Source organism: Cariama cristata, unplaced genomic scaffold, assembly GCF_000690535.1.
Source record: "Cariama cristata isolate BGI_N322 unplaced genomic scaffold, ASM69053v1 scaffold4042, whole genome shotgun sequence".
Classification (NCBI taxonomy): Eukaryota; Metazoa; Chordata; class Aves; order Cariamiformes; family Cariamidae; genus Cariama; species Cariama cristata.
This window is the reverse complement of record NW_009603101.1, coordinates 62332-87552: the sequence shown is the minus strand read 5'-3', so window position 1 is coordinate 87552 and position 25221 is coordinate 62332. Positions and strand designations below refer to the sequence as shown.

General features: G+C 37.8%; 1 protein-coding gene across 1 annotated transcript in view; it reads left to right on the top strand.

Annotated features, from left to right (window-relative positions):
- The first annotated feature begins 222 nt into the window (after window positions 1-222).
- Window positions 223-25221, top strand: part of CLASP2 (cytoplasmic linker associated protein 2) — an 82378-nt gene continuing 57379 nt past the window's right edge. Inside the window, exons 1-7 of the mRNA XM_009695037.1 lie at window positions 223-399; window positions 905-1051; window positions 12749-12828; window positions 18239-18331; window positions 18967-19112; window positions 20559-20694; window positions 23902-23972. Of these exons, the coding sequence (XP_009693339.1) occupies window positions 366-399; window positions 905-1051; window positions 12749-12828; window positions 18239-18331; window positions 18967-19112; window positions 20559-20694; window positions 23902-23972 (707 nt within the window). The 5' untranslated portion in view covers window positions 223-365. The remainder of the gene's footprint in view (window positions 400-904; window positions 1052-12748; window positions 12829-18238; window positions 18332-18966; window positions 19113-20558; window positions 20695-23901; window positions 23973-25221) is intronic.

Below are 25221 nucleotides of genomic sequence, written 5' to 3'. Positions count from 1 at the left end.
AATTATAGGAAAGAGGAGTGCAAACCCGGGAGTATTGTCTGCCTGTCTAATTTTTTTTTTTAACGAAGGATTGGAATAGTGGCAAATACCGTGTGTGGGAATGAATTTATTTGCATGGAGAATTTTCACCTTTTCCTCTGGCGGTGGCTCCCAGCAGATGATGTCACCTTGCAGCTCATTGGTTGTGCGGCACCTAGTGCGGGGAAGGGAGAGAAAGATGCCGGCACAAATCTCAGTGGTGGATCTGGGGTGTTTGCGAGCAGTTTTTGATAGAATCTTTGATTAGTATTGAGAATTTACTGCATGTGGCCATGTAAGGTGCTGGGTCTGTCCTAGGGTGAGGGGATTGAAGAGCTATCAGAGGAATGAGGCGACTGATCTGCAAGAGGATCTGTGATTGTAAGTTGAAAAATCTGGGTGGAAGGAAAGAGACAGGGAGTGCTGGTTAGACACATTGTGGGAGGATGTGTAGCAGAAAATGCATGCATGAGTAAAAGAAGGAAAGGGAGAAGCGTTTGTCTTTAGTAGACTAGAATGATAAAAATGTTATTAAGGGCTTTCCTTTAGGGAGAATATTCAGAAATGGGCAAAAATATTCGATCTGTGCAAAGATATTTTCCCTTTGTGGGAATTAATGTGTAGGATTCATTTTTATGCTCAGTTTTGTAATGGTTAATTATGAAGGCTAAATAATATTTTATAAGGACTTGAGAGGCAGAAAATGCTGTTTATTTCTCGTTGTCATTTTATTCCTAGGTCAGAGACAGAGGACAAAGTGATAAATATTTGGTTTTATTTATGCATTTTGTGAATTTCTGTGAAATGTAAAGCGAAATATTTGATTGGGAAATAAATATACATCCATTCTAATAGTTGTGTTTTTATGTAATATATCCTTTTCTAGACAAAAGCTTTGATGATGAAGAGTCAGTGGATGGAAATAGGCCATCATCAGCTGCTTCAGCCTTCAAGGTTCCAGCACCTAAAAAGCCAGGAAATCCTTCAAACAGTGCAAGAAAGCCAGGATCAGCTGGTGGGCCTAAGGTTGGAGGTAATGTAAAGCTATTCAGATTCTAATCGGTGTTCCCAGAAACCTTGCCAGAGCAGGCACAAAACAGAGAACTTTAGAAGGTGATGTTTAATTCATGACTGCAGTATTTTTGCAGAGCTGAGAGCAGTAAGGGACCCTGGTTTACGTAATTATTTGTATGTAAAGGTGTGTCTGTGTCTGGTTTTGCGAATGTACATTTAGCTTATAAAGGTATCTCCTGTTACAAATAAAATTAACGTCTGGAGATAGCAGTTGTGTTGGTGAAATGAATATATGGGTGTCTCTGATAGATACAGTAAGTGAGGTGTGGATTCTATAAATAGATGGTGAAATTCTGTAGTAGGTCTGTGTAGCTGAAATTTTTGCTGTAGATTTGCACTGTTTCACATGGCTAGAAAGGACTGGCCATCAACCATATACCTCAGCAGAGATGTATATTACACCTGAATGACCTTTATTATTATTATTCCTTAAACTGTCACGAGTATTGTGAAATTGGTTGTGAAAGGTAAAAAATGAGGGCCGAAACCCTTGCCAGGATATTTTTTGCATGGTAGACTTCAAGGCAGTATAATGGTGATTATAATCTTTGAACATGGAAATCCGCATTTTTTTTTAGGGCGGGGGTAATCATAAGAAAAGCAACTCTTTACTGCTAAAGGAGTGACAGCTTTTTTGATGGTGCATGTACATGTTTAGAAAAATATAGAATTAAGTGGAAATATAGCATGATCCAGGTATGACTTTTTAATGAATAAGTGATTCTTTCAGTCAGGGGTTTTTGTAAGAGTAATTTTTTCATGTTCCTATTAATGTAACATTCCCTTATGTGAACTGCAAAGCAAAGATAAAATTTGAAAGAAGATACACGTGCCAAACAAGCTGCCTTAAGGATTTTCATGTTACTAAGATATAGCTAATGTTCTGACAATTTATTGTTTTTTTTTTCTAATGTTATCTTCAGAATTCCTAATAAATGGAAAAGATTCTCATAGGGCGGGATCAACACTGCCATAGTATAACTCAAAATAGATAGCAGTGTGAATCAGAAGGTACCACATAAAAGACTTCCTAGAGGAAGTTATCTCTTGAAATTGACTCTTAGTATTTATTATTATTACACAAACAATAATAATAATATCATCTCCTTTAACCTGAAGTGTGATGGTTTTTACATGCAAGACTAACATACGTAGTACCAGCACTGGATGATCAGGATTCCGGTTTCTTTCAGTATGTCCTTCTTTTAATAATAGTTTATTAAATATAGATGTCTTTTAGTGTAAAATGCCTTTTACATGTAGACTTTCATTTTACGTGCTCTGCAGTAAAAACATGAAGATAGGAGAGCAGGGGGAGGGAAATGAGAATAACCACTCGACTGATTTTTTTGGTTTATCTAAAAATTCAATAGTAAAGGAGATTAAAAAAACAAAAATTATTACATTGCTTTTCCTCCTTTTCCTATATTGCCAAACTTCAAAAAATTAAAATGAAAAAATACATGGTGTAAGGCCAAAACTTAAGCATGCCAAAACCGGAGCACTTTGGTCATTCCTTGCTTTGTACCATCTCTTTTCAACTCTGGAAAATACTGAGGAGTGTTCACATGTCCATCTGTTTCCCCTCTCTTTTTTTTTTTTTTAAATTCTGTCAGTATGTCTGTAGTCAGAATTTTAAAAATTTAGGATTAAATGTTTGGCTGGCCTTTATAATGTTGATTAAATTGTTCTTTGAATACTTGTCTGTATGTGCATCTATGGTGTGGTTGTGCAGACTGCTCAGGTGCTTGAGCTTGGAGAATTTTTGCCTTAATATTTTGTAGGACAGATGTTATGCCTTGTGTTCTTGACCAGATGGCTAGAAGGTGGAAATTTGTCTTCCAGTCTTCAGTTGTTCTCGACTACCTCTACTTTTTTTCTCTTGGTGTCTACCAGGGAGAAACTTTTACAGGTCTATTAATCTGTTTATGCACAGTTTTTTTTTCAGTATAGAACTATATGCTTCCGAGTTGAATTCTTTTGGTCTTTTTTTCCCTTCAAGTTTTCCTTGAGTTGACCCTCAGTCTTTTCTTCGTAGCATTTTCTATATGTCACCATTGATCAGCAAGGCTGTTATCACTGTTTTCATTTTTAGCAGCTAGTACTTGTCATCATTTTACCCCTGCTGCTCATTATTTGTATCTTTCAATGTTTTTCTCCATCTCCATACTTTTTTTTTGAGGTTACCAGCATTTAAACTACTTCTGTTTAGTAACAAGAAAAGTAGCAGATAGAAATGTTAAATGTCTGCGCTAAGAGAGCCTTACCCTTCTGCATAGTATTTCTAAATCCTGCATCTCCTAGCCTAATAAAGAACATTAGTGCAGATGCCAGATGTATTTCTTAAACAAGTCAATCAAGTCATAGTCTCTTCCAGAAGTGAGGAGGTCTATATAGCCCGCTGTCCCATCTGACAGTAGTCAGAAATGGCTGCTAGAGATATGTATGTGAACAGGGCAAGTGTCTTGAAGCACACTGTCATTGCGGGACAAAATGCTGGGTTTAGAGAGCTTTATTCCACAGAGAATCACAGTCTTTGAAGAGTCCAGTTAGGGCATCCTCTTCTGCTTATCTTGAGACTTCATGGATCTTTATGGCTACAAACGAACCTTGATGCTCTTTTGTGTCCACTTTCTGTAGGGTCTGCTTTGCAGGTGCCTAAGGACACCTTCAGCCTCAAATTTGCCATCTTCATGGAGCAAATCTATGGTTTTGGAAATTGTCTGCCCTTGCTGATTTAGTAAGGCTCTGCCATGTCCTGCAGTCCTAAATCCTTCTGCTCAGTCCTGGATTCCAAGCCTGTAATCAGTGGGCATGTCGTTTCTCACCTCTCCCTCATAAGCACTGGCTACAGGTATTTCAGGCTCCTAACTGCTCACCTTGCGGTTCTGGCACCTGTTGGTCCTGCTTGCCTAAGATTTCTCTGACTTTTTCATATATACCTGTACACATACTAAGAAGTTGGAGTTCAGCCTTGGAGGAAGAAGTAGCAGCAGCTTCGTTAACTGTGGTACATTTTCTTTCCTTTTGACAAAAATCTCCAAAGTCATGACAGTGACCTGCAGGTGAAGCAGTTCTTTGCTGCAGTTTCTTCTCCTCAGGTTTCTGTGACCAGGCAGAATTGCTAGTGCAGGTAGAAATTGTGTTGAGCGTAGGTTGAGATTGCTGCAAGTTCCATTCACTTGAACTGCCTTTTACATTCCAGAGATCCTTTTCCTAGGATATTAGTTTAGAAAGATGTCTTTTACTATAGACTGTAGATGACAATAAAGCAAGCACAGCTTTTTCCTGGTTCCAAAAAGGAGTGAACACTATCTCTGGAAGCTAAGAATATTAAACCTCTTAGCCAAGCTGCTCGCTTTCTTATGTGCTGATACCTCCTGAATTATACCTGAGATGCATGTGTGCTTGGCTTGTCATTATATACTCCATGGAGGTGTTTCTTACTGAAGAAATAGATAATTCCACCACTGAGCAGATACTCTGTTCAAGTGAAAGGACCCATCCAATATGCAGAAAGATTTTTTTTTTTTTTTAAACTGTGTTGCAGCACTTTCCATTTGATGTGGGAAATGCACTTTGGAGGCACTGGAAATGCAAAGTCATTGTCCAGGAAGGCAGGTAGAACAGGTATATGTACATTAGCAATAGCAATGTCCTACTTGGGCTGGAATTTTCTCTCCTTGTGCTGGGAATGACTGTGCAAGACCTTTTCCTGTTGGTGGTAGGGATAGGAGAACTTGTAGAATTTGTGTGTTTGCTGACAGGTGTGATTAAGCCTTGCCAGGGAAGTACTGGAGCAAGCAGCCTCGGTGGTATACTGCCCTGGGAGAACAGAATCCAACAGGCTGTTTCTCATCTGACTTTACTGCTTGAAGGTGTTCAGGCACTGACCTTCTTGCGTGTGATGAATGAGAAGTGATAGGTCTTCAACGTAATGGGGCAGTGCTTTGTTTGGCATATTTCTTATTCCATGGTCAATACACTTCCCTGAGTTAGTCCTTTGCCAGGAAACATGCAGCTGATCTACTTAGTTCTGACACTTGCTTTCAGCTCTTCATTCAAGTGGCAGAACCTCTGGAAATGCCCCTTTGCTCTAAGGCCGCCTTACTGAGAACATGCACCGCATGTGTTCTGCCTGTCCAGAAATGGATACTTCATGGGCTCTTTCTTGGCAGTACCACAGGCAGCTTTTCAGCTCTAAGGGACACCATAATTTACAGTAGAAAAGGACTTCAGCTCATTTGGCTAACATACTGAACTTTATTCTTGTCCCTGCGCTGTTCAAAGTCTTCTGCAGGTCTTTGGCAAGTTCTCTTGCAAACGTGAGATCCCTGTTCCAAGTCTTCTAGGGAATTGTTCGCTTGTGCGAACGAATGAGCCAGGGTCTCAAATGTATGTTCATTTAAGTATTTGTGAAAAATGAGTGCCAATAGAGAAAAGAGATACAGGAGTGCTTTGAAAGATTACTGTGTGAGCATGAACCTTGTGCATGACTTGAGAGATGACTGCATGAGCTTCCAGTTGAGTAGAAACCGACCTTAATCAACGGTGACATAAGCCGAGAAGAAATCGGCTACCTGTATTCTTGCTGCTCATGAAACTGCTTGTTTTTCTCCACACCCAGGGTTTGGTCTTATCTAATGTATGCCATCCAAACCTCATACTAAGTAAAATGCTATTAATTTCTTTGTTTTATATTTGTTGTATTTTCTGCGTCCTTCACAAATGTTTGTGAATTGAATTGATTTCCATAGCATGCCTGTGAAAATAAGAGGTAGTATTATTAATACCTGTGAAACTGCGCTACATAGGAATTGAGGCTAAAGTTGTTGAAACTGTGTATGGAGTATTAGGAATCAACTTCAAATACGACTGACTAGATTTGTCAGAGAATGTAATGTACCATACGCAATTCCAAAGGAATTTTTATGCTCAAGAGCATCTCCAGGTTTTAAGGTGTGTGTGCTGGTGCGGTGATCTTCAGTCTCTTCAGTCCACGTAGGAATTACTTTGTGCATCCTCTTAGTACATGAGGCCTGTATTTGCTCCTGACTAATGTGACACACCTCATGGACTGAGATGTGCTACCCTAATAGTTGAACACCTTTCACCACCTTCTTCCTTGTAAGCATAGCTCACTCCTAATTTCTTCTTGTCCCTCCGGCTCCTGTTGGTTCCTGGGGTGAGTAATTGTATGGAGAGATCTGCTCAGCCTCTCCAGCCTCAAAGACAGCACACTCACTTGCTGTGTGGGAATGTCTGTTCGTGTGCCATGTCCCTGGCATGTAGGAGGAATGTTCTAATGAAGCAGTACGTGATACGTGTGGGATTTCTGGGGAAGTTCTCTAACCATGTCCACCAAATTTCTAACATAGACAGGTAAAGTAAGGAACAGAAGGTATTACGGGAGGTATTTGAAGGTATTTTGCTGTTTTGTTCATTTTGTGCAGCTATTTCAGCTTGAATGACTTCCTGGGTGCCTGAGGGACAATGACTTTCGGCATTGGAGGAGCTGAGGTGGAGAAGTCAGTTCAGAATGAATGTCAGTCACTGGGGCTGAACATGACAGAATTCATCTGTCAGTTCCCTTAAAGTGGGTGTTCTAGCGAAGGCTTTTCTACTCTGCTAAGTTGCTGGTTATAACTTGAATTGCTTCTAAGCTGGTTTAAAACAACATGAAGGCTTTGTCAGTTAAGGTTCTTGAAAAAAAAAAAGGCTTTTTTGGGTTTAGTGTTGTATCTGATCTAAAAATATATTTTGTTTCTGAAACTTATTTCAGAAACCTCTGGTGACTTGTGTTGGTACAACTGAAAAGGTTTGCTGTTCCTAATTGTCTGCCCAGTGTCTTTGTCAATGGTAGTTCAGCTTAAGTCAAAGGCATTTGACCTTAAGTTAATAAATCATGAGCTGCAGTGGCTTAAGAGACTGGTACATGTTCCTTCTGCTGTTCCTCTCCCCTCTCCTTAGTCCCCTATATGCAGGTATAAATACCATCACACAGATGTGTTGAGCAACCAAAGATTTCCTAAATGTTACTTATGAGGTTTCTCTGGTAGGCAAGATGTGTGCTTGCAAAAGCACTAGGAATATAGACAAGCTTATAATAAGAGAGGTTTTTGAGGATGAGGAGTTACTTGTTTCCAGTTGCAATTGCTTTTTTCTCAGAAAATGGACACAAGGCAGCTGGAATTCTGTTGATGAAAATTTTTGTCTAAACTAAGATCTCGACAACTTTTTGTGGTTTGGTCTTCCCCTAAGTTTTATTGGTAGAGGTGTAGCAATTAGCTGTGTGATCTATTTCTTAACTTGCATAGCAAAGCCAGTAAGTGATGCTAACAGTTACACCAGAACCATTATGGATTGGCTGGTGCAGTTTATGCTGTGAGTAGAACTTGGTACAAGTTATTACACTAACATCATTATATTTGAATTAGTTACACTCATAACTCCTCTAGGATGGATATAATTAGACTATCTAAAAGTAATTCTGCCTTGTTTACAAAAAAACACCTTGTCTAATGTTGATCAAAGTGTTTTTTACTGGAGCAAGTGCTAGTTTTTTGCTCTCAAATGTTTTCCAAACTTAAGCAGGCAAACTGAAGGCATCCATACCAAGTGATTCATAGTCACCTGATGAAAGATCACCTTTGTGCTTTATCCAAGTATTTGAGACTGAAGAATCGTTCTTTGCTTGTCTTATGGGAGGCTTTTATTCAAGCTTTTCAATTAAAATCCAAAGATCAGTCTTTCAAATGTGGGAGTAAGAATATTTAGAACATTGATACAATTAAGGTAAGAGCACCAGTGTTTCCTATATTCTGTTAATATGTCAAAGTATATGTATACAGTATATCAAATTGCTATAGATGACCCAATAATTTAAAATGTCAAGAGAATTTTCAGAGATTCTTAATCTTCAGCTACTTTTCCAGACATTTGATTAATGTTTTACAGAAGCAGAATTGTGAAGAGTGCATACGAAAAGATGTTATTCTGGACTGTTTTATTAGCTGTAGCAGTTATCTTATGATACCTGGAAAGATAAAGAGATTCCTTACTGAGCTACTGAGATACAGTCTATACAGAGGGCTTTATCAGAATTGTCTTAAAATTCACCCTTGCCATCTCAGAGGTGGTAATTCAGATCATGAAGCATTGGTAACTTCCTCCCCTGTCCCCCAACAGTTACCATTTTAAAAGCAAGCTGTCAGTTTTATCAAATAGTAATAAGGCCTGACCCAAGGATAAATAAGTAGATTTTGCAAATACTATCTGAGAGCTACAGAAGATGAACAAAAAATCCCAATTTCAGAGGCTGTCAACAGCAGAACGTATATTCTGAGAAAGATTTAAATATGACCTTTGCAACATCTGCCCGCTAGGACTGGGAACAGAATTTGGTTATTGAGCACTGTGTCTATCCGTTGCAAGTACCATGCTAAAGAACTCTGTTCACAAACAATTAGGTTTTGTGTCTTTGTTGATAGAGATTCCAAAAATTGGTTGCTGTAATCTATTAATTTATTTGTAGCTTCTGTGGCTGCATTTGCACTTTCTTTAGATCCCCCTGCCCCCCTTGTGCGTAGTGAGCTAGGCGGTCCATTCCACTAGGTTGCCTTTGCACCTGTTCTTCCCATGAGTTCACTTTGCTTGCGTATTGCTCTGCTGCCTTCTGCCTATACTTAGGCTTTCAGCAGCTGTACTGTTTAAGCTGCCTGGAGTAATTTCCTTCCCTGTCTCCACTAACTCCTTTGCATGCCGAGTTATCCATGGGATTGTGCTGGCATGGTGTTTATATGGCCCTGCAATGAAGCAGACCAGGGAACTTGCCCATTGAAACTATTCTTCTTGGCCGGTTTATTTTATTCTCAGCTTAGCCACTCCCCGTTGTGATTTACTCTTCAGCTGTACTACTGCTAGAATGAGGTAGGTCAGTAGGAGTGAGTGGGAGTTGCCAGCTAACCTATTATAGGAAAAGCTGAGGAAGTACTTGAGCTTATGCTGTCCACTTATCCTACATTGAGCTGAAGGTTCTGTCGGTTCCTAATTTACAGCTGATTGTTTATTATCCTACAAAACCAAAAGGGTAACAATACTTTTTAAAATCCAGAATGATCTGCACCTTCTGCTTCAGTCTCTGCTGGATAAGAAGTGAAGCTTTTGAATTAGTTGAAATGTAGGTGTAGCTTTTTTTTTCTTGCAGAAAAAAATTGTAGTCCCCATCATTTTACTCTAGATATATTGCTCAATAGGATACTATTAGAGTTCAATTAGAAATTTCTGACGGATGAAAGACATTTGTATAACAGTACCCTTTTCAAAGTCTCTGGTGTTGAGCTGTTCACAATGCTGAACTCAAAGCCTTGTGACTGGAAAAAACTTTCTTCAAAAAAAGATTCCTAGGGCCTCACAAAATGTTAGAAATCCTTAAATTTAACTTATGAAGATGTCATCTCTCTTAGTAGTCTGCAGGAAATGAAGGATTTGTTTCCTTTGCCTCCATCTCCAGACTCATTGAACTTAAGTTTAAAAAAAACCCCAAACAAACAAAACCACAAATCCACCATAAAACTCGGAGATGCTTCAGCTGTTGTAGTTTACTTCTGTATCAAGTCTGTTTGTTATGTTTGGTAGATTCTCGCCAGCTTCCTGAAGCGGAACTTAGGCTTGCGGGTCTCTCTGTGAGTCTGTCTAACCAGAGTGCTTGAAGGATAAGAATAAAGGTTATGAATGAAAACTAACAAATAACCTAGGTAAATGTCTTGTGTGGATTGTTCTCCCTCTCCTTCAAATGCTTTTCTGTTCTGGGTCTCCGCTGAGGGAGGCCCAGCTGGGTTCAGCGGGCTGAGTCCAAAGGTGGGGTAATGTAAATTGTACCTGTTTAAGAAAAAGCCAGTTGATGAGGCTTGGGATTTTAGTTATCTGCCGAGCACTTAAAGCTGTTAAACGCAGTGGGGTTACAGCCCCTTAGAATTGTTTATAGCGAGTGTTCTTGCCATTAGGAATGCAGTAGTTGAACTTGTCTGTGCTTGGTCAAAGGATTTTATGTTCTGTGGGTAAGGTTAAGAACATGCGGTGTTCAGTGGAAGGCATTAACACTCAAGAGATACTTCTAAGAAGTTTATAATGACAGCTTGGTCTGAGAAGGTAAGCAACAATGACAACAAAACAGCTTACCGAAATATGTGTGTACTGTCAGATATGTCAGTTTTGAGTCTGTAGGCAGTACTGTCTGAAATGAGAATTTTGCAAAGCTCTGTTGTTGCCTTTGTGCAGTAGAGTCAAGCCTTACGAAAGCATGAGAGGTTCTTTGGAGGCATCTGCACGTGTGTGACTATTATGTATCTTGTTAGCATAGTAAAACACTTTCTCTGGAACTTGGAAATAGGGGGTTGAGTTCTGTCATTTTTTGGTTAGTCTGTGGAGAAACAGTGACTTGGTAAACAAAATTGGTGAACCTACGAAGAGATCGGGAAAGGAAAGTTTGAACAACACTTTTGCTCCTCGTGCAATATAGACTTGTATACAATATAGAGAGAAGACAGTTACTTCGCGCTTTATTTTGGTATGTGTATGTGATCATGCAGTTGAGGAGGAGGGAGATTAGTGAAATAGAAGTGTATGTGCTTTTAGAGATAACTGTAAGAAAGTGTCACCTGCCAAAAAAAACCCACATAACCTTTTTTTATTACCAGGCAAAGAGGCAATAAAACAAATTTCTGGGAGTATTAATTTCAAATAAAAGTGTTCTGTAGAATTGAACTAGTTGTTGATGCTAGGGAAGGTGGGAAATGCTGTGTGCCTGGACTATGTCAAATGGATTTTAAATAGTAGTCTGTCCTTCTTTCTCTCTTAAAGGATTTTCAATTTATTGCTTTAATCTAAGGAATAACTCTTATTCCTCAGAATGCATTATTGGATGACGTTAAGGTGCTAGAAAGTCTGTCATATAGTCCATGCTATTTTCTGAATTTAAAAGCGATACTTTAAGGCTAAAGATGACAACATCTACTCATTTAGCAATGGCAACTTCATCCCCTTTTAATCTTTACTTTATAGTGTAAAGGACTTCACTATGAATACTCGTAATCCAAATGTTTCCTATATTTTTATGTTCATGGCCTGTATGTGTAAATTTTTAGTATTTGATTTCTGTAAATTTATTCCCTTAGCAGAAAATTGTTAAGTAATTGATGGGAATGCAAAGTACTTTTTTCCCTGCTTTAACAGTGGTGTTTGGATATTTATGTAACTGAATAATAATACAGGATTTGTATAAACTCTTAATTCCACCGTAGTCTTAATATTTTATCAGGTTGCAAAGAGAGCTGTAGTGTGAGCTTCGTAGAGGTTTACTGCGTTGTGACTAACGCAATGGGTTAGGTTTGGCTAAAACTATTTTGTTGAGAACAGAAACCTTTTATGAACTGTTGTTTATATAATTTCAAACACTTAAATAAGTTCTTTGACCATATGAAAACTATGTTTTATCCTTGAAAAATTTGGTAACCTCTTGGTTACTTAAGCTTTCTTTTCCATTTACTTTTCCTGAGTATGTACTGCATATTGACTGTGATTATTTTGGTACTAAAGTTTCTTAAAAGTCAGAGTATTTCGGGAGGTACAAATGAGGTTCTGAATCGAGCATCCGGGCAGCTGTTTGTACCACCTAGTTTAGCTTGGTGTGCCTATGCCAAATTATTTCATTTCAAGATTTCTCTCCACAAATTCTGCTCTGACCGGGGCATCCTCCCTTTTGGGAGCTATACAGGTTTGTGTGGCAGAAGGGTGTAAGTGGGATCTTTTCCCCTTGCTTTTCTTAGCCCATCAGGTACTCCTTCACTTGGTGGAAGGACTTGTTCCCTCTGCTGGCTGGAGGGAGAAGAAATAGGCGGTTATAACTACTTCTTTCCCTTCTGACTGCCGTTGGTAGTTATGACAGATGGTGTTGGAGATACACATGTAGAAGTGTGTTAGGTACAGCATCTCTTTACAGCATCCTTGAGCTGAGGCTGTCAAAATCTGTTAGATGTTCCTATATTGTACTGCAGGCACCATGACCAAATTTTGCTAGCTATCACTTCAGTGTTTTTACGCTAAGCGGCCACAGAGGCATGCGAGAGATCTTGTTTTGCATAGAGGTGCTGAGATCTAATAAGTTTGCCATCAAATTTGTGGTAGTAGTGGACCCTCATGTTTCCAAACTGCACAAGTATACTGACACAGCAGACATAAATCCCTGCACTATAAATAGGAGCTTTGGTAAATAATTTGAAATTCTATGCTTTATTTGCAAACATCTGTATTATCAGGATGCAGGGTCTCAGAAATCTATGCAAACAGCTACTAGAGGATTGTTATACTAAACATGTTTCTAATTAAACACAACAATAAAAATAATAAAATGAAACTATTAACTTTGTCAAATTGGAAACTGCTCAGAATTGTTCATTTTTGGAAAAAAAAGTTTAACTTTTTTCTTATTCATGGTGAAATCAGAGTTCAAAGTCTTGCAATTTTACACCTGATGAACATTCAGGGGTTTTATAAGTTATATTAAATATTTGAAAATAACCTATGAAAGATGCTTATGTGAGTTTGAAAACCTTGATGTACGTTACATACTGTTTAACAGTATTTTATATTTCTTTAGGTTCCTCTAAAGAAGGAGGAGCTGGAGCTGTGGATGAAGATGATTTTATTAAGGCATTTACAGATGTTCCTACTGTACAGGTAAGATGCTGTGCACACACGTTTGTTTTCAGAAATACGCTATTTGCAATACTATGTGTTAGCCTACTTTCAAAACTTCTGTAATTTTACAGTTTTTTAAGCAAGTGCTATTCCTTTTCTTTCTTTCTGAGTTTACAGTCTCCATTGAAAGCTCTTTACTTTTTCCAGTTAGCTACCAAAAAACCCACCTTTTCTTTACTGTCCTACTAATTAGTATCACATTGTGTTTCAGCTAAAATCCATTATTGCTTTTCTTAATTATTTTCAGTAGCTCCCTGGAAAAGATTGTATGTTTTAATTTTAATAAGAAAAAGATTTCCATAGTGTTGGAAAATTTAGGACTGCAATTTCAAGGAATAATCAAGTAATAATAATACAGGCAAATAATTTAAAAAGCAAGAATTGTATTTTCAAATGTGCCTGAATTGTAATGGTGAGGGTCTGGCGTACGTGTCTTCATCCCTAGCAATACTTCAAAAAAAAATAATCTAGTGGCTTATTTGAATGCTGATGAACCTGTTGGATTCTGAATTCTTTGTTGAAAGATCAGATTTTAATTTCTTTTCTTGAAGTGTGGGAATTGCATGTATTTGGCACTTTCACACAGTTGAGTCATTTAACATGCTTGTACCTTGCTAGACCTATTTTGAATAAGTTTTCCTTGAGCAGCTGAGGTGTGGAAGGCAACCAAAAACTCAGTAAGCCATAGTTCCCAAACACCAGAAGGATTTTGTATGACTCCGTTTTCTTCATAAGTACTTTTGTTCTATTTTTATTTCCCAAGATGTTAGCGTAGTTATTTGTTAGATCTCCTTCTGTACGCAGAAATACTGTCTGCTTTTATGAAGGAACACTATCTCCCTAATCCCTGTCACATCAAGGAAATCTTTGTCTTACGCTGCAAGAGCTTTATGCTTCTCTGCCTCTCTAAACTGTGTTAAGAATTCTTTGGAGGGCGAAAACATGGAGCTCTTAATATTATTTATCCCCATTATGTTAAACAGAGCCATATTTCACAGCACAGAAAATGTGCTGCTTGTGGTTCAGTGCCTTAGTATTTGCAGTCCCAAGCAGAGTTCTGTAATCACTCCAGTTGTCAATGAAGTTGCAAGAACAAGAGTGGGGTAACTGTATGTCATTGAGCAGCACATGTGATTGTCTGTCAGCCTGCTGGATGACCTGGGAAGGCAGGTCATTCCTAAACTGAAATAAGTGGAGGAGAAAGACACACTTGTCTTTACTAATCTCACCCGAGTTGAGGTGAGGAGATAGGGGAGAAATGTGTAACTGACCCCAAAGTGACCTTTTTGTTTCATGTATGAAAATGTAAGAAAGAGCTGCTGACCAGGCAACCCCCGCCCCCCCCCCCCCCCCCCTCCTTTTTTTTTTTTTTTTAATCCTCAGCAATAATGGTTTCCTGCTATCCAACTTCATGCTTCTGGTTGTGGACAATCTCTGAGCTTTCCAAAAAAGGCAGATCCCATGTTCTGACACCATGTTAATTACCAAGGAAGAGAGAAGTTTCTGTGCTAGACTCTGAAGAGAGAATGTTTAGGACCTGTAATTTGCCAAGTTACTCTAAAAGCAAAGGAAACTTGTTAGAATGGGGAGGGGGAGTTGTTTGTACATTATTGAGCCCATTCCCATGTCTTTCTGTTTTCATTACATTTGTGGGTTTCAGTAATGGCTTCCTTGAAAGTAAGGAAGGGAACTATATTATGGAAAAAAGGATCCGATTCTGAATCGAGATTAAGTGCATCTGGATTAATCAAGTAAATTGAGGTTACTTATGGTGTGCATATGTTCAACTCATGCTTAAAAGCCTCCAGTGGTAGATCTACCTTTCCGGAAACCTGCTTCAATGACTGGTCATCATGATTTTTTTAGGAATATCATACTGTTTACTCATATCTAGTTTGTAATCCCCATATTGGAAATACTTTCCATCTGTATAGTTATTATTAGTGTTTGGGCTTTTAATTTTTCTGTCCTTGATGTTGCACTTACTTTAATGATGCATGTGTGTGTTGCCCTCTAATGGATAACAGCAGTTTGTGAAGAAGATGGGTGACTTTGAGATATAGTCTGATGGATCTGTGTGCCAAAAAGAGAAGTACTGTGATGAGAGGATTGGGCTATCATATTTAAGATTAGAACTGTAATGTTTTTACAACTCTGTTTATTTGCTTTTGCTTAAATTGAAGAAAATTATGTATTCAGGTTATTAGGAGTAACTCCCATTAATATGTAATGTGTGTTTCAAAACAAATTTATTTGTTTTTATTAAAGTCTGATGTGGGAACTTCTGAACAAAATAAAGTGTATCATGTCATTGAACGCAGAATTTCATCGTGACATTCTAAAAGCATACTTAATCAAGGGCAAGGAGAAAATAAATTATTAAAATATTACCTTTTATTCCTCTGAAACTAACATAGGTATGGGCAACCTTGACAATTTGGTATTTTTCAGTGGAATTACAGTTTTATTTTCATGACAAAATAAAATTATGCCATTTATTAAATTCCTTATTACCGTGCCAATTGGAATAGCAGAAATTGCATAGATCCAATTCTGTTTGTGCCAGGTAATTAAAGAAAAAATTACATTCTTTGCCTAGGCATTCAAGTGGAGTGGACATAAACCCATTGTACATGTTGCTTCTGTGTTTATCTATTGCCTAGCATGTTTTAATCCTGTGGCAGTAACTACAGCACATGGTCTCTGATAACACAGAGGCTGACAATAAAACATGTCCCATTTTTCAGGATCTACTCAATGAGAGAGCTTACAAATGGTACTTGTACCTTGACTAGAACTTCAGACTAAGCTTTGAGTGTCCACTAAACAGATCTCACTTAGCTGCCACCAAAGGGCATGATCCTGCTTCCCTTGTTGTTGCACTGCACTTCTTTGTGATAAGTTGGCATAGACTGCTCAGTTGGCAGAGAAATTTTTGCCTTTCCTCTTGTGGGGTTAGCTTTTTGTATGTTAAAGCCCTGAATTGGGAAGGAGACAAGGCAAGGTGGGTGATGGTAAAGGGGAGCCTGAGGAGGTTGAATCGTGTCAGGAATTCTGATGGCATTAGGGTCATCGTAATACAAAATTGCATCTTTAGTTAACCAGTGAGTACTCCCTTCCACTTTTAAAAGGAAAATAAGAATTTTCTTTGATAATAGAAATTCAATTTGATAAGAATGCTTACTGAGACATGTAATATTTATTCTTAATAATATGGGACCTGTAGAATTACTGTTAGAGTAAATCAGTGTTGTGTAAAAAGTATTACACACTACCAGTATGCACAAGTATAATAAATGGTGATACAAAACTTGATGTCCAATTTTGTGGGCAGTGGAGTAGAAAGTCTGTTACGCTTGGACTCACTGTTTTCATTAAATCACTTCCTCTTTTAAGAAAAGTTATGTCAGATGTTTATTGACTTCTAATGAAGAAAACAGTAATCATGAGGAATAGCTTTTTGTTTATTATGGATGCAGTTGTGTCCCCTCTATAGAACTGCAAAGCTGCTTCCACAGTGTACCCTGGAAAAGCTTACACAGCTGTGCGGTAACAAAAATTTCGGGTTTGTTGGTAAGGCATATTCAGAAATTATTTTCTGCATGATGGTGAAGCTGACCTGGGAGTACTAATTCGTCTGTTTCTGAAGTGATTCCTACCCTGTTTATCCTACAAACCAGATATGCAGGTGTTTTAGAGCATAAATGTCTGCCACCTCCTCGATATTCCAGCATGAAATACAGAGGCCTCCATAACCATGTTCTGTTAAAGCACTGGAACAAAAGTAGATGTCAATAGAGTCAAGGTCCCCCATCTATTATAAGTTAAATTCATTTCTGGCTCAGGAAATTGGAAAACTAGACTGTATTTGGAATAACTCTTGTAGTAATTGCAAGTTGCCCAGGAAAAAAGATACTTTGTAGAAAATATGCGTTCAGCTTCACTGTAGAACAGAAGAAAGACGTTCCTAAATCTTTTTACAATAAAATAAAAGATGCACATATGCATGCGGAACAGTGTGTTCAAGAGACTGGTGTCAAAACTCTTCAGCAATTCGTGCAAAGCAAGGTGTCCTAACCACTCGTCCTTGTTTCCTCTACATGCTCTGTGCTCTTGCACATACAAAAACTATGTCTTGGACTTAAATAAACAATGAGGGAGCATCAGGCACTACTGTTCAGGTGCTACATAAATTATTAGACCAACCTCCAGCTTTCACTCTAGAAGGGTACGAGCCTCCTCGAAGCCCTGAATCATGTCTGCCAGCCCCAGGTGGATGTCTTGGATGTGTTTCTGGTGGCACCAGATGCCTGCGTATGGGCAACAGGGTTTTGCCCAAGGTGTTTATGTGAACAACTTTTGATCCAAAAAATGGAAAACTGTATCTGAAAATACATTTTTGAAAAAGCTCTGACCAGTTCAAGTTTGTAGTTAGTAGTTTGCTTCATATCCTCTTCAACTTAGTTCTTAATCTGGGGAAAAAAAGAAAAAAACTTTAAATTTTGCACATGCAGTGGAATCAGAAAGGAGTATCCTGTGGCTTATGTCCAGGAGAATAGAAGGGAAGTCAGTCTATTTCTAAGGTTGATAATATTTTTTCATGACTAGCTCTTTTTTTTCCTTTGGAAATCCACTGTTGTATGTGTACAGTTACCAATAAATGCATTAATTAATGCATTACCAAATAGCGACGGATGAATGATTAGATTGGTCAGGCTTCAGTTTTGCTGGGGTTACTGTGTACTGAATGGAGGCTGCTTTTTACATTTATTTACTGATTGCATAAGTTAATAAATGGTAGGCTTGGAGTAGTAATATATATAGAAGCTATTGAGGCTTTAAATTATTTTTTTTTTCAGACAAATTTTTATTTTAGTGTTGACTAGCAGCCCAGTTACATCGTCACAGAGCCATGCACTTTTGTAATGCGGAAGAGAGTCCCTGCCCCAAAAGAGTTGCATCAGGTTAAAATCTTTTGGTTGAGTTTCATTATAGTAGTGAGTATGAAAATGAAGTTGAATTGCAATAATATTGCAGGAGACTATCTAAAGCCACTGCTCATACTGAATTATATTGTTTTTTAAAATGGAGTTAATAAAATTTGGGATATGATTAGCTCATCACAAAGGCAAAAGGTGAAATCTTGAGGAAAATGTTGATTCTTTAGCTTTTCTTTTAATGAATGTTCACTACTTGGTGATATCCTCAAAGATTTGCCTTAAAATGCCTGTTTATACCTCTTACACAGTTCTCTGGAACTTTTTGGGGCAAGATTTTCAGAATTATAATTGTATTTTCAGTTTTCTTAAGCTATTTTTCCTTCATCACCTTACCTGGGGTATTAACAATGTAAATTGTGTCTGATTTTTTTTTTTTTTGAATACTTTAGATTTATTCTAGTCGAGAACTTGAAGAAACGTTGAACAAAATCAGGGAAATTCTCTCAGATGACAAACATGATTGGGATCAACGAACTAATGCGGTAAACTTTTTATCTGGTTTCAGGTTTGGGTGGGTGTATTTCATGAAGCACAGGCAGCTAGATATTTTAAAATCTTTTTGCTTGAAGTAATTACACTCCAGATAACAAAAGACACTTTCATTATAATTTTTAAACCTTGAATTTCTGTGTACCAAATAAGTTTGAGCAAGGATTTTACAAAGGGTGAAATACATTTTTGCTGACGTTTAAGTGGAAGCTTTTCTAAAAGCCATCATGTATGTTTCAGTTGACAGTTATGCAGAATTACAGATAGCAGGTAAACTGCTAGCAGTAGTACATCTTGTGTGTGGCTATGATAAGTTTCACTTGCAGGATGGAAATGTTTGTGCGTATGTAGCATTTACTTTTTTTTTAAATCAAGTTTATGGCATCTTAGTGTTTGGAAACAGGTAAGCGAACAGAATTATGTATTTGTAGACTGGGATCTGAGACTTTTTAGCTCTAGAATTTAAGTAATAGAAATTTTTTACAGTTTTTTAAATTACTGCCATGGATTTCAAAATGATGCTTTGCTTTAAAGACATACCTAAGTACATTTTTGCAATGAGATTGTTACTTTTTTATTTTGAAATGCATATTGGTAGCGTCCTAAACTAAATGCGTTAAATTTTTAGCTGAAGAAAGTTCGGTCATTGCTTGTTGCTGGAGCTGCACAGTATGATGGATTTTTCCAGCATTTACGGTTGTTGGATGGTGCTTTCAAGCTGTCGGCCAAGGATCTCAGATCCCAAGTGGTTAGAGAAGCATGCATTACTGTAGCGTAAGTATAGTTTCTGTGTGTTTGTGTACATTGCTTGATTTTAGTATGAATTTGACTTAAAGATGGTTTATCATTGTTGCAGGAAAGATTATCTTGTTGGACTGCTATATGCTATGACTGATAAAGAGTCAAGTCAGCATTTGAAGCCATAGAGAAAAAGAAGTATTTAAATAAATTTGTTTTCTTAGGCGATATATGTAGTTGATAATCCTGTAACAGGTTGTATGTGAAGAACAAGTTACCATCGTTACACTGAGTACTTAGTGCAAGTTGATACACAGTGCTGTAAGTACTGCTGTAATATGGGGGGCTAGTCTTAGGAGCACCTATGCTTGGGGGATTGGCACAGGACTTTACTGTGACTACTTGTAATAACAAAGTGAGCTGCCCTGTTAGTGGCCTGAACATTGTACATTTTGGTGAGATAGTATCTTTCATGTCCATGATAATTTTGGAAGCTGTGGCTAAACAGAAACAAGATCTTAACCCTTAGCATCTTGGGGACTCTTGTTAAATTTAAGGGTGGGGGGGAAAATCCTTATTTTCACACCAGAGGAGTCTTTCCCACTTCCATTATTCAATGGCTTTTTTTCCTCTGGAAAGGCATTAATATAACCACTGGTTTTTCAGTGGCCATCTGGAACAGATACACCCCAGAGTTCACTCTTGCTATTCTGGTCTCCTGATTGAACAGACCATGAGGATCTGTTGGAGCATATAACTGTCCTTGCTAGGGAAATTGAGGCTTTGAGAAAATAGTACTAACCTGTCCTAACATGAAGTCAGGAGTAGTGTAAAAGTACTGTGTAAATGTCCTCATCCAGGCCTAAAAGCCTGGAATTTTTATTGATCCCTAAAACTTAGATATATTTGATGTGTTGTTTGCTGCTGACTGCAAATTCTTTTTATATAGTCTCTCTGTATGGAAGAAGCATTTGTCATTACCACTGAACAGTTCAATTACTGTGTGTTATATGTGTTTGCGTAGTTGTTAAAATTGAAGCATAACCTTTAATAAACAAGGGAGTTGAATTTTATGGTTGGTGAATTATGATAAATTCAGTAGTTTTGCCTCCATTCAAAGGGAAAAAAATCTCAAACAATAGATTCCATAATATTTTAGATTTGTGAATCTCGAAGTGTGTTAAAAAGCAGAAATACTGTGATATGTTATGCGGACATGAGAATTTTAGCCTTTCAAACTGTGGTATTTGTTTTTCATTACAAAATAAATTTATGAATGTTCAGCCTCTTAAGGTGTTTGCTAAGTGACAAAAATGTTCCACAAATTCCTCATTTCTAATGAGGCAAGGACTTGAAAATCATGAAATTAAGGGATTCTGTTGTTTGGAAAGATAAATCTTTAAAATGTACAAGGAACTTTGTGATTTTAAGACTTAAGAAATTAACTTCTATTAACAAGTTTTATTTCTTTTTCCTAAATAGCCATCTTTCAACTGTTCTGGGAAACAAGTTTGATCATGGCGCTGAAGCTATTGTGCCTACTCTTTTTAATCTGGTTCCCAACAGCGCCAAAGTGATGGCAACTTCTGGGTGCGCAGCCATTAGATTCATTATTCGGGTAGGTGTTCCTCTCTCGCTTTGCTTGCTAGGAATATTCAGGCAGTGGCTCCTAGCAGAGATAATAACAATTCTGAAATACAGGATTATAAATCAGTCTTTAATGGAGAAGTAATTTTTCTCACAGGTGAACAAATATTATTTATCATTGAAACCAACTGGCAGCATTACCGTAGTAAAGATGGTGGAATAGGTATGAAAAGCAAGTCTGTTTTCGTAATTTTTTGGTAATGTGTTAATGTAAAAAAGGCAAGTGTATTCCAAAAGGTAACTGCTTTTAACTGCCTTTCTGGAAAAGACAGAAGTTACACTAGTAATTAAGAAACTAGTAAGAATTTTTTTTTTTTTAAAAAAACAAACACAAAACTATTTCTTCTTACAAAAAAAAATTTAAAAAAAAAATTGGAACCATGGAGTTAGTGATAAAATGTTGAAGAGGCCGGGCATATGTGGATCAGTTCGGAAAGCACATGTTCATGGAAGAAAAGTCCAATAGAGATTTTAATCCTCAGGTTTAGGAACTTTCTAAGCTGAGTCCTTAAAGCTATAGCATGTAGAAGAGGGGAATGCTGCATGCTAGCTGTTTTTTATTGTCTGTTCCTTAAGCATCTGGTACTGACTGGTGTCTGAGGCAAGATATTTAGCTAGATTTTTGGGACTTGTGCTGATATCTTTGTGCTTCAAATAAAGCGGGAGATTGCCTGTGGTTTCTACAGTAAAAGCTGCTGTATTCTTAATGCTCGACACTTACTGCTATTCACTATGATCTCATCTGTGGTTTTAATTTTGTAAGTTGTTGGAAACCTAAGTGGTTTAATCACTCACATCTTTTATTGCCATCCTCAGTATGTTTTGGCATCTGTACTTATTCTGTCTACCCATGCCTCTGAGAATGTGCTCTGAGACTTCTGGATTGCCTTTGCATCAGCAGTTGGGCCAGGATCCATTGGCATTTTTTGCCCAGACTGTGAGCTGGCTAATGGCACAGAGTTGAGATTGGAGGAAGGAACACACCTTACACAGGATGACTAAAGTTGTAGAAGAGTACCTTTTGCTGTACTGTTAGACGAGCTCAGGCATGTAAGAAACTAACCCTGTCTTCTTGTTTACAGGAGCCAAATCAAGCACCAGAAAACAGCATGAAATAAAAATTCACCGATTGTATTAGATTGGCTTTATTGGTTCAGTTCAGTTGGAGACAAGTCTACACATCGGCTATAGCTGCCCTGATTTTGTTTAAATGTCTGTTATTCTTAGCTGTAATTTAACATGCTAGATTGGAGGTGCAAAAGGAAGAAGATTCTATCCATAGTGTTCAAATACCCAACCAATAAATGGCTTATGCAAGGTGTTCTAACAGAAAATTCAGGTTTCAGTGGAAAAAGAAAGAAATAGATATCAAATAAAGTGCAGCCCCACACTCCTTTGACTTCTGTCTTTTGGACTAAGTGAAAGTTGGTCAGGGAGTGTGGCATCAGTTGAATATTCAGAGCCCAAGCCATTGCAGCTTTTGGAGTCAGTGTTTTGCTCAAAACCTCCTACCAGAATCCACTGACAGCCAGTTCAGATCCTGGTGCTTTAGTATCTAATTGCTGTGAGAGTGAGTCTATGTAAAAAGGGGGAGGCTGTATTATACCAGTGGTCTTGAAGAGCTCCATCTCATCTCTGTGCCTTTATTGGATTGCGTATTTCTTCGCCAGATAGTTCTTATACTGTAGTCTGATTTCTTTTTCTTGACTCTTGGGAAATAAAAACTAATTAATTTAAAAAAAAAATGGGGGGCGGGTCATGATGAGATGGCATGGTGGCAGAAAATCTTTTCCAGAGGGAGGTGGGATTCAGGTTGGGCAATTGGCCTGCAATGTGGGTTGGGAGGAAGCATGTATCTTACAGCTTCAAAGGAGTAGCAGATGAAATGTGCAGTCTTAAAGCTGAATGAAAGCAAGCCTGAGGCTTTGATTCCGTTACAGAACACTTTCTAGAAATTACAATGTCAATAGCTCCACAGACTTGGAACATACAGGTTTCTCCATCTGTAAAAACATTTTATTCTTTCCCTTGATATTGCTTATTGTTCCCTTTCTGGCAGTCATATGCCACTTTTCAGTTTGAAAACTATGAAAAACACAAACAAAATCCATAAACCCCGTTTAAAAGTATATCAGTACAAACAAATGCAACTCTTAGACTCTTCCAGATTTTTGGATTAATTCCCTCCTAATTCTGAAATTGGCAGTAGTCTGAGAGCTGATAATTATCTCTCTGCTTTTTTGGTGATCTGAATGTTTATATCCTGCAACAGTAACCTAAGGAGAAGGTATGATCTGTGAGATACTAAGAATTGTTCATACTGTATTTTTTAAGCTTTTTTTAAATAGTGTACAGTTTCACTCTGTATTGGGGACTGTTTTAGAAGTTATCTTATGTATTTAATCAAGACAGGAATGAAGAAATGAACTGAAGATAGATCTGTTGAAACATGTGACTCTTACTTGGAATTAAAATGTTAATACTTGTGTCTACAATTAGTTAAGATAAGCTGAAGTAAGGCTGCTTTAATTCTGAATTTGAAGTATTGCATTTGGATTAACTGTGGTTCATCTTATCCACTTTAAATGGTAGTTCAAGAGTTTTCTTTTCCCATGAGGATGTTAGGTGTTTCAATATAGTTTATATGCATAAGCTTGTTTATATTACATGTCAATGCTTTTATTATATTATTGACATATTTTGCATTAAAAGGAATTTGGTCTTTGTAGCACTAATTGTTTTGATCCCTAAAAGAATGCCCATAGTTTCACGTTGATTGATTTACTTTTTGCTCCATACCTCTGATTTTTAAGACTGCTATGCCTACTGCTTTTTTTTTTCCTGTGGCAAAACTAAAAGAGCACCACCTTCAGCTCTTTTGAGGAGACAGTTACATTTGAGCCTTCATATATGACTTCTGACAGCTAAATGTTGCATATCATGATGTGATTGTTGATGGCATTGGAAGTGGTCTTTGCTTGACCTTTTGGAAAAAAATAAGTTTAGTCAATTGATGTGCTAGCAGCAGCGCCTTATTTAATAGTATTCTACATTTAGTTTCTGTAAGCATTTTAAAGTATTGCAGTTTTTATTATGTTGCTAATTCTGTTTAACTTAATTAGTACAGTACAAATTCAGGAATGCTTTTGTCATTAATTACTTTGTCCTTTTTTTTTAGCATACTCATGTGCCACGACTCATACCTTTAATAACAAGCAACTGTACCTCAAAATCAGTTGCAGTTAGAAGGTGAGTACGTTATAAATAGCAAATTATTAAAGCTGTTACTTTTTAATTATGATGATCATCTGTTGAAAATAAACAGATTTGAAGTTTTATGGCCATTGACTCTGAATACACATAACTCTGTTATCCAATAAACTACAAAATTAATTTCTGCAAAGCTACATTGGATGATGTTGAAGAATGGTACTTTCTGCAATATTGGGGGACGTACACTGTATCCTGCAGAATTTATTCTAATTTAAAATGTTCCTAACGCTTGTTGGAAAAAGTACCTGCTAGTTTAAAACCAGAAGGAATAATAAGAAGCTGTAGTTCAATTTGTGTTGCTCCGTTTAATGTGAATAAACAGCACAGGTATTAAGAGGCATGGGGAGAGCATGAAATGGAGATGTGTGTCTTTGTGGAGAACCAGCCTGAGCCTGTTAGTTACTGTTAGGGCCAGACCTGGCAGGCCTAGTGAGGTTAGCTCTTGTCGGAGCGCTACAGCATACCACATGCAGTGTGGGTGCCAGCACCTTGCCCTCCTGATGCCAGGAGGACTTTAACTTTTGTGCAGTGAGGTTTGAATGCATGGCGCTCGGCTGTCTGATACTGTGCCCAAAATAATAAACCTACCGTGCTGGAGCCTGTGGGATTGAGACAGGGGTTGCTGCCTTAGATAGGATGAGGTGGATCAATGTGGTGTTATGTTTAACAACCGAGGTGGATCTTCAGCATGTTGCCTTTTTCAAGAACATGATACTTGAACACTTGGATTGGCTCTTGACAAAATTAATTCACTTCTGACAGTGTGTCATTTTCTGCACAGAATCTCACGAAAGCAGTTAACGCTGTTTCTGGACCCACACTAGCCCTGAGAGTGATACAGTTTTGTGTATGCAAGAAAGAGCTTGAGCATCTAAACTCTTTGCTCTCAGCCTAAGCTGTCTTTGCATCTGAGGCATTTATTATCTCAACCCAGATTATTCTGACCTGTCGTAACTTCTCATTTGACTGCAGAACAACTCCCAGGGCTTTAGTGCTTCCAGTTACCACTGCTTTGCTGAGGAACACTAGACTGTAGGTGGCTTTGAAGCTGCAGTTCATAATCCAGTGAGCGTCAGTGAAGGTGGCCAAAATTGCATTGTTTTCATACTGACTTCATTCCTTTGAAAAGACAAAGAGAAACTAGATTGGTTATAATAGTGAGAAGCCTTTCAGGTTTTCTTGCCATGCCTAGTAGGTGTCCAAAGGATTTGGGCAGAACAAAAAT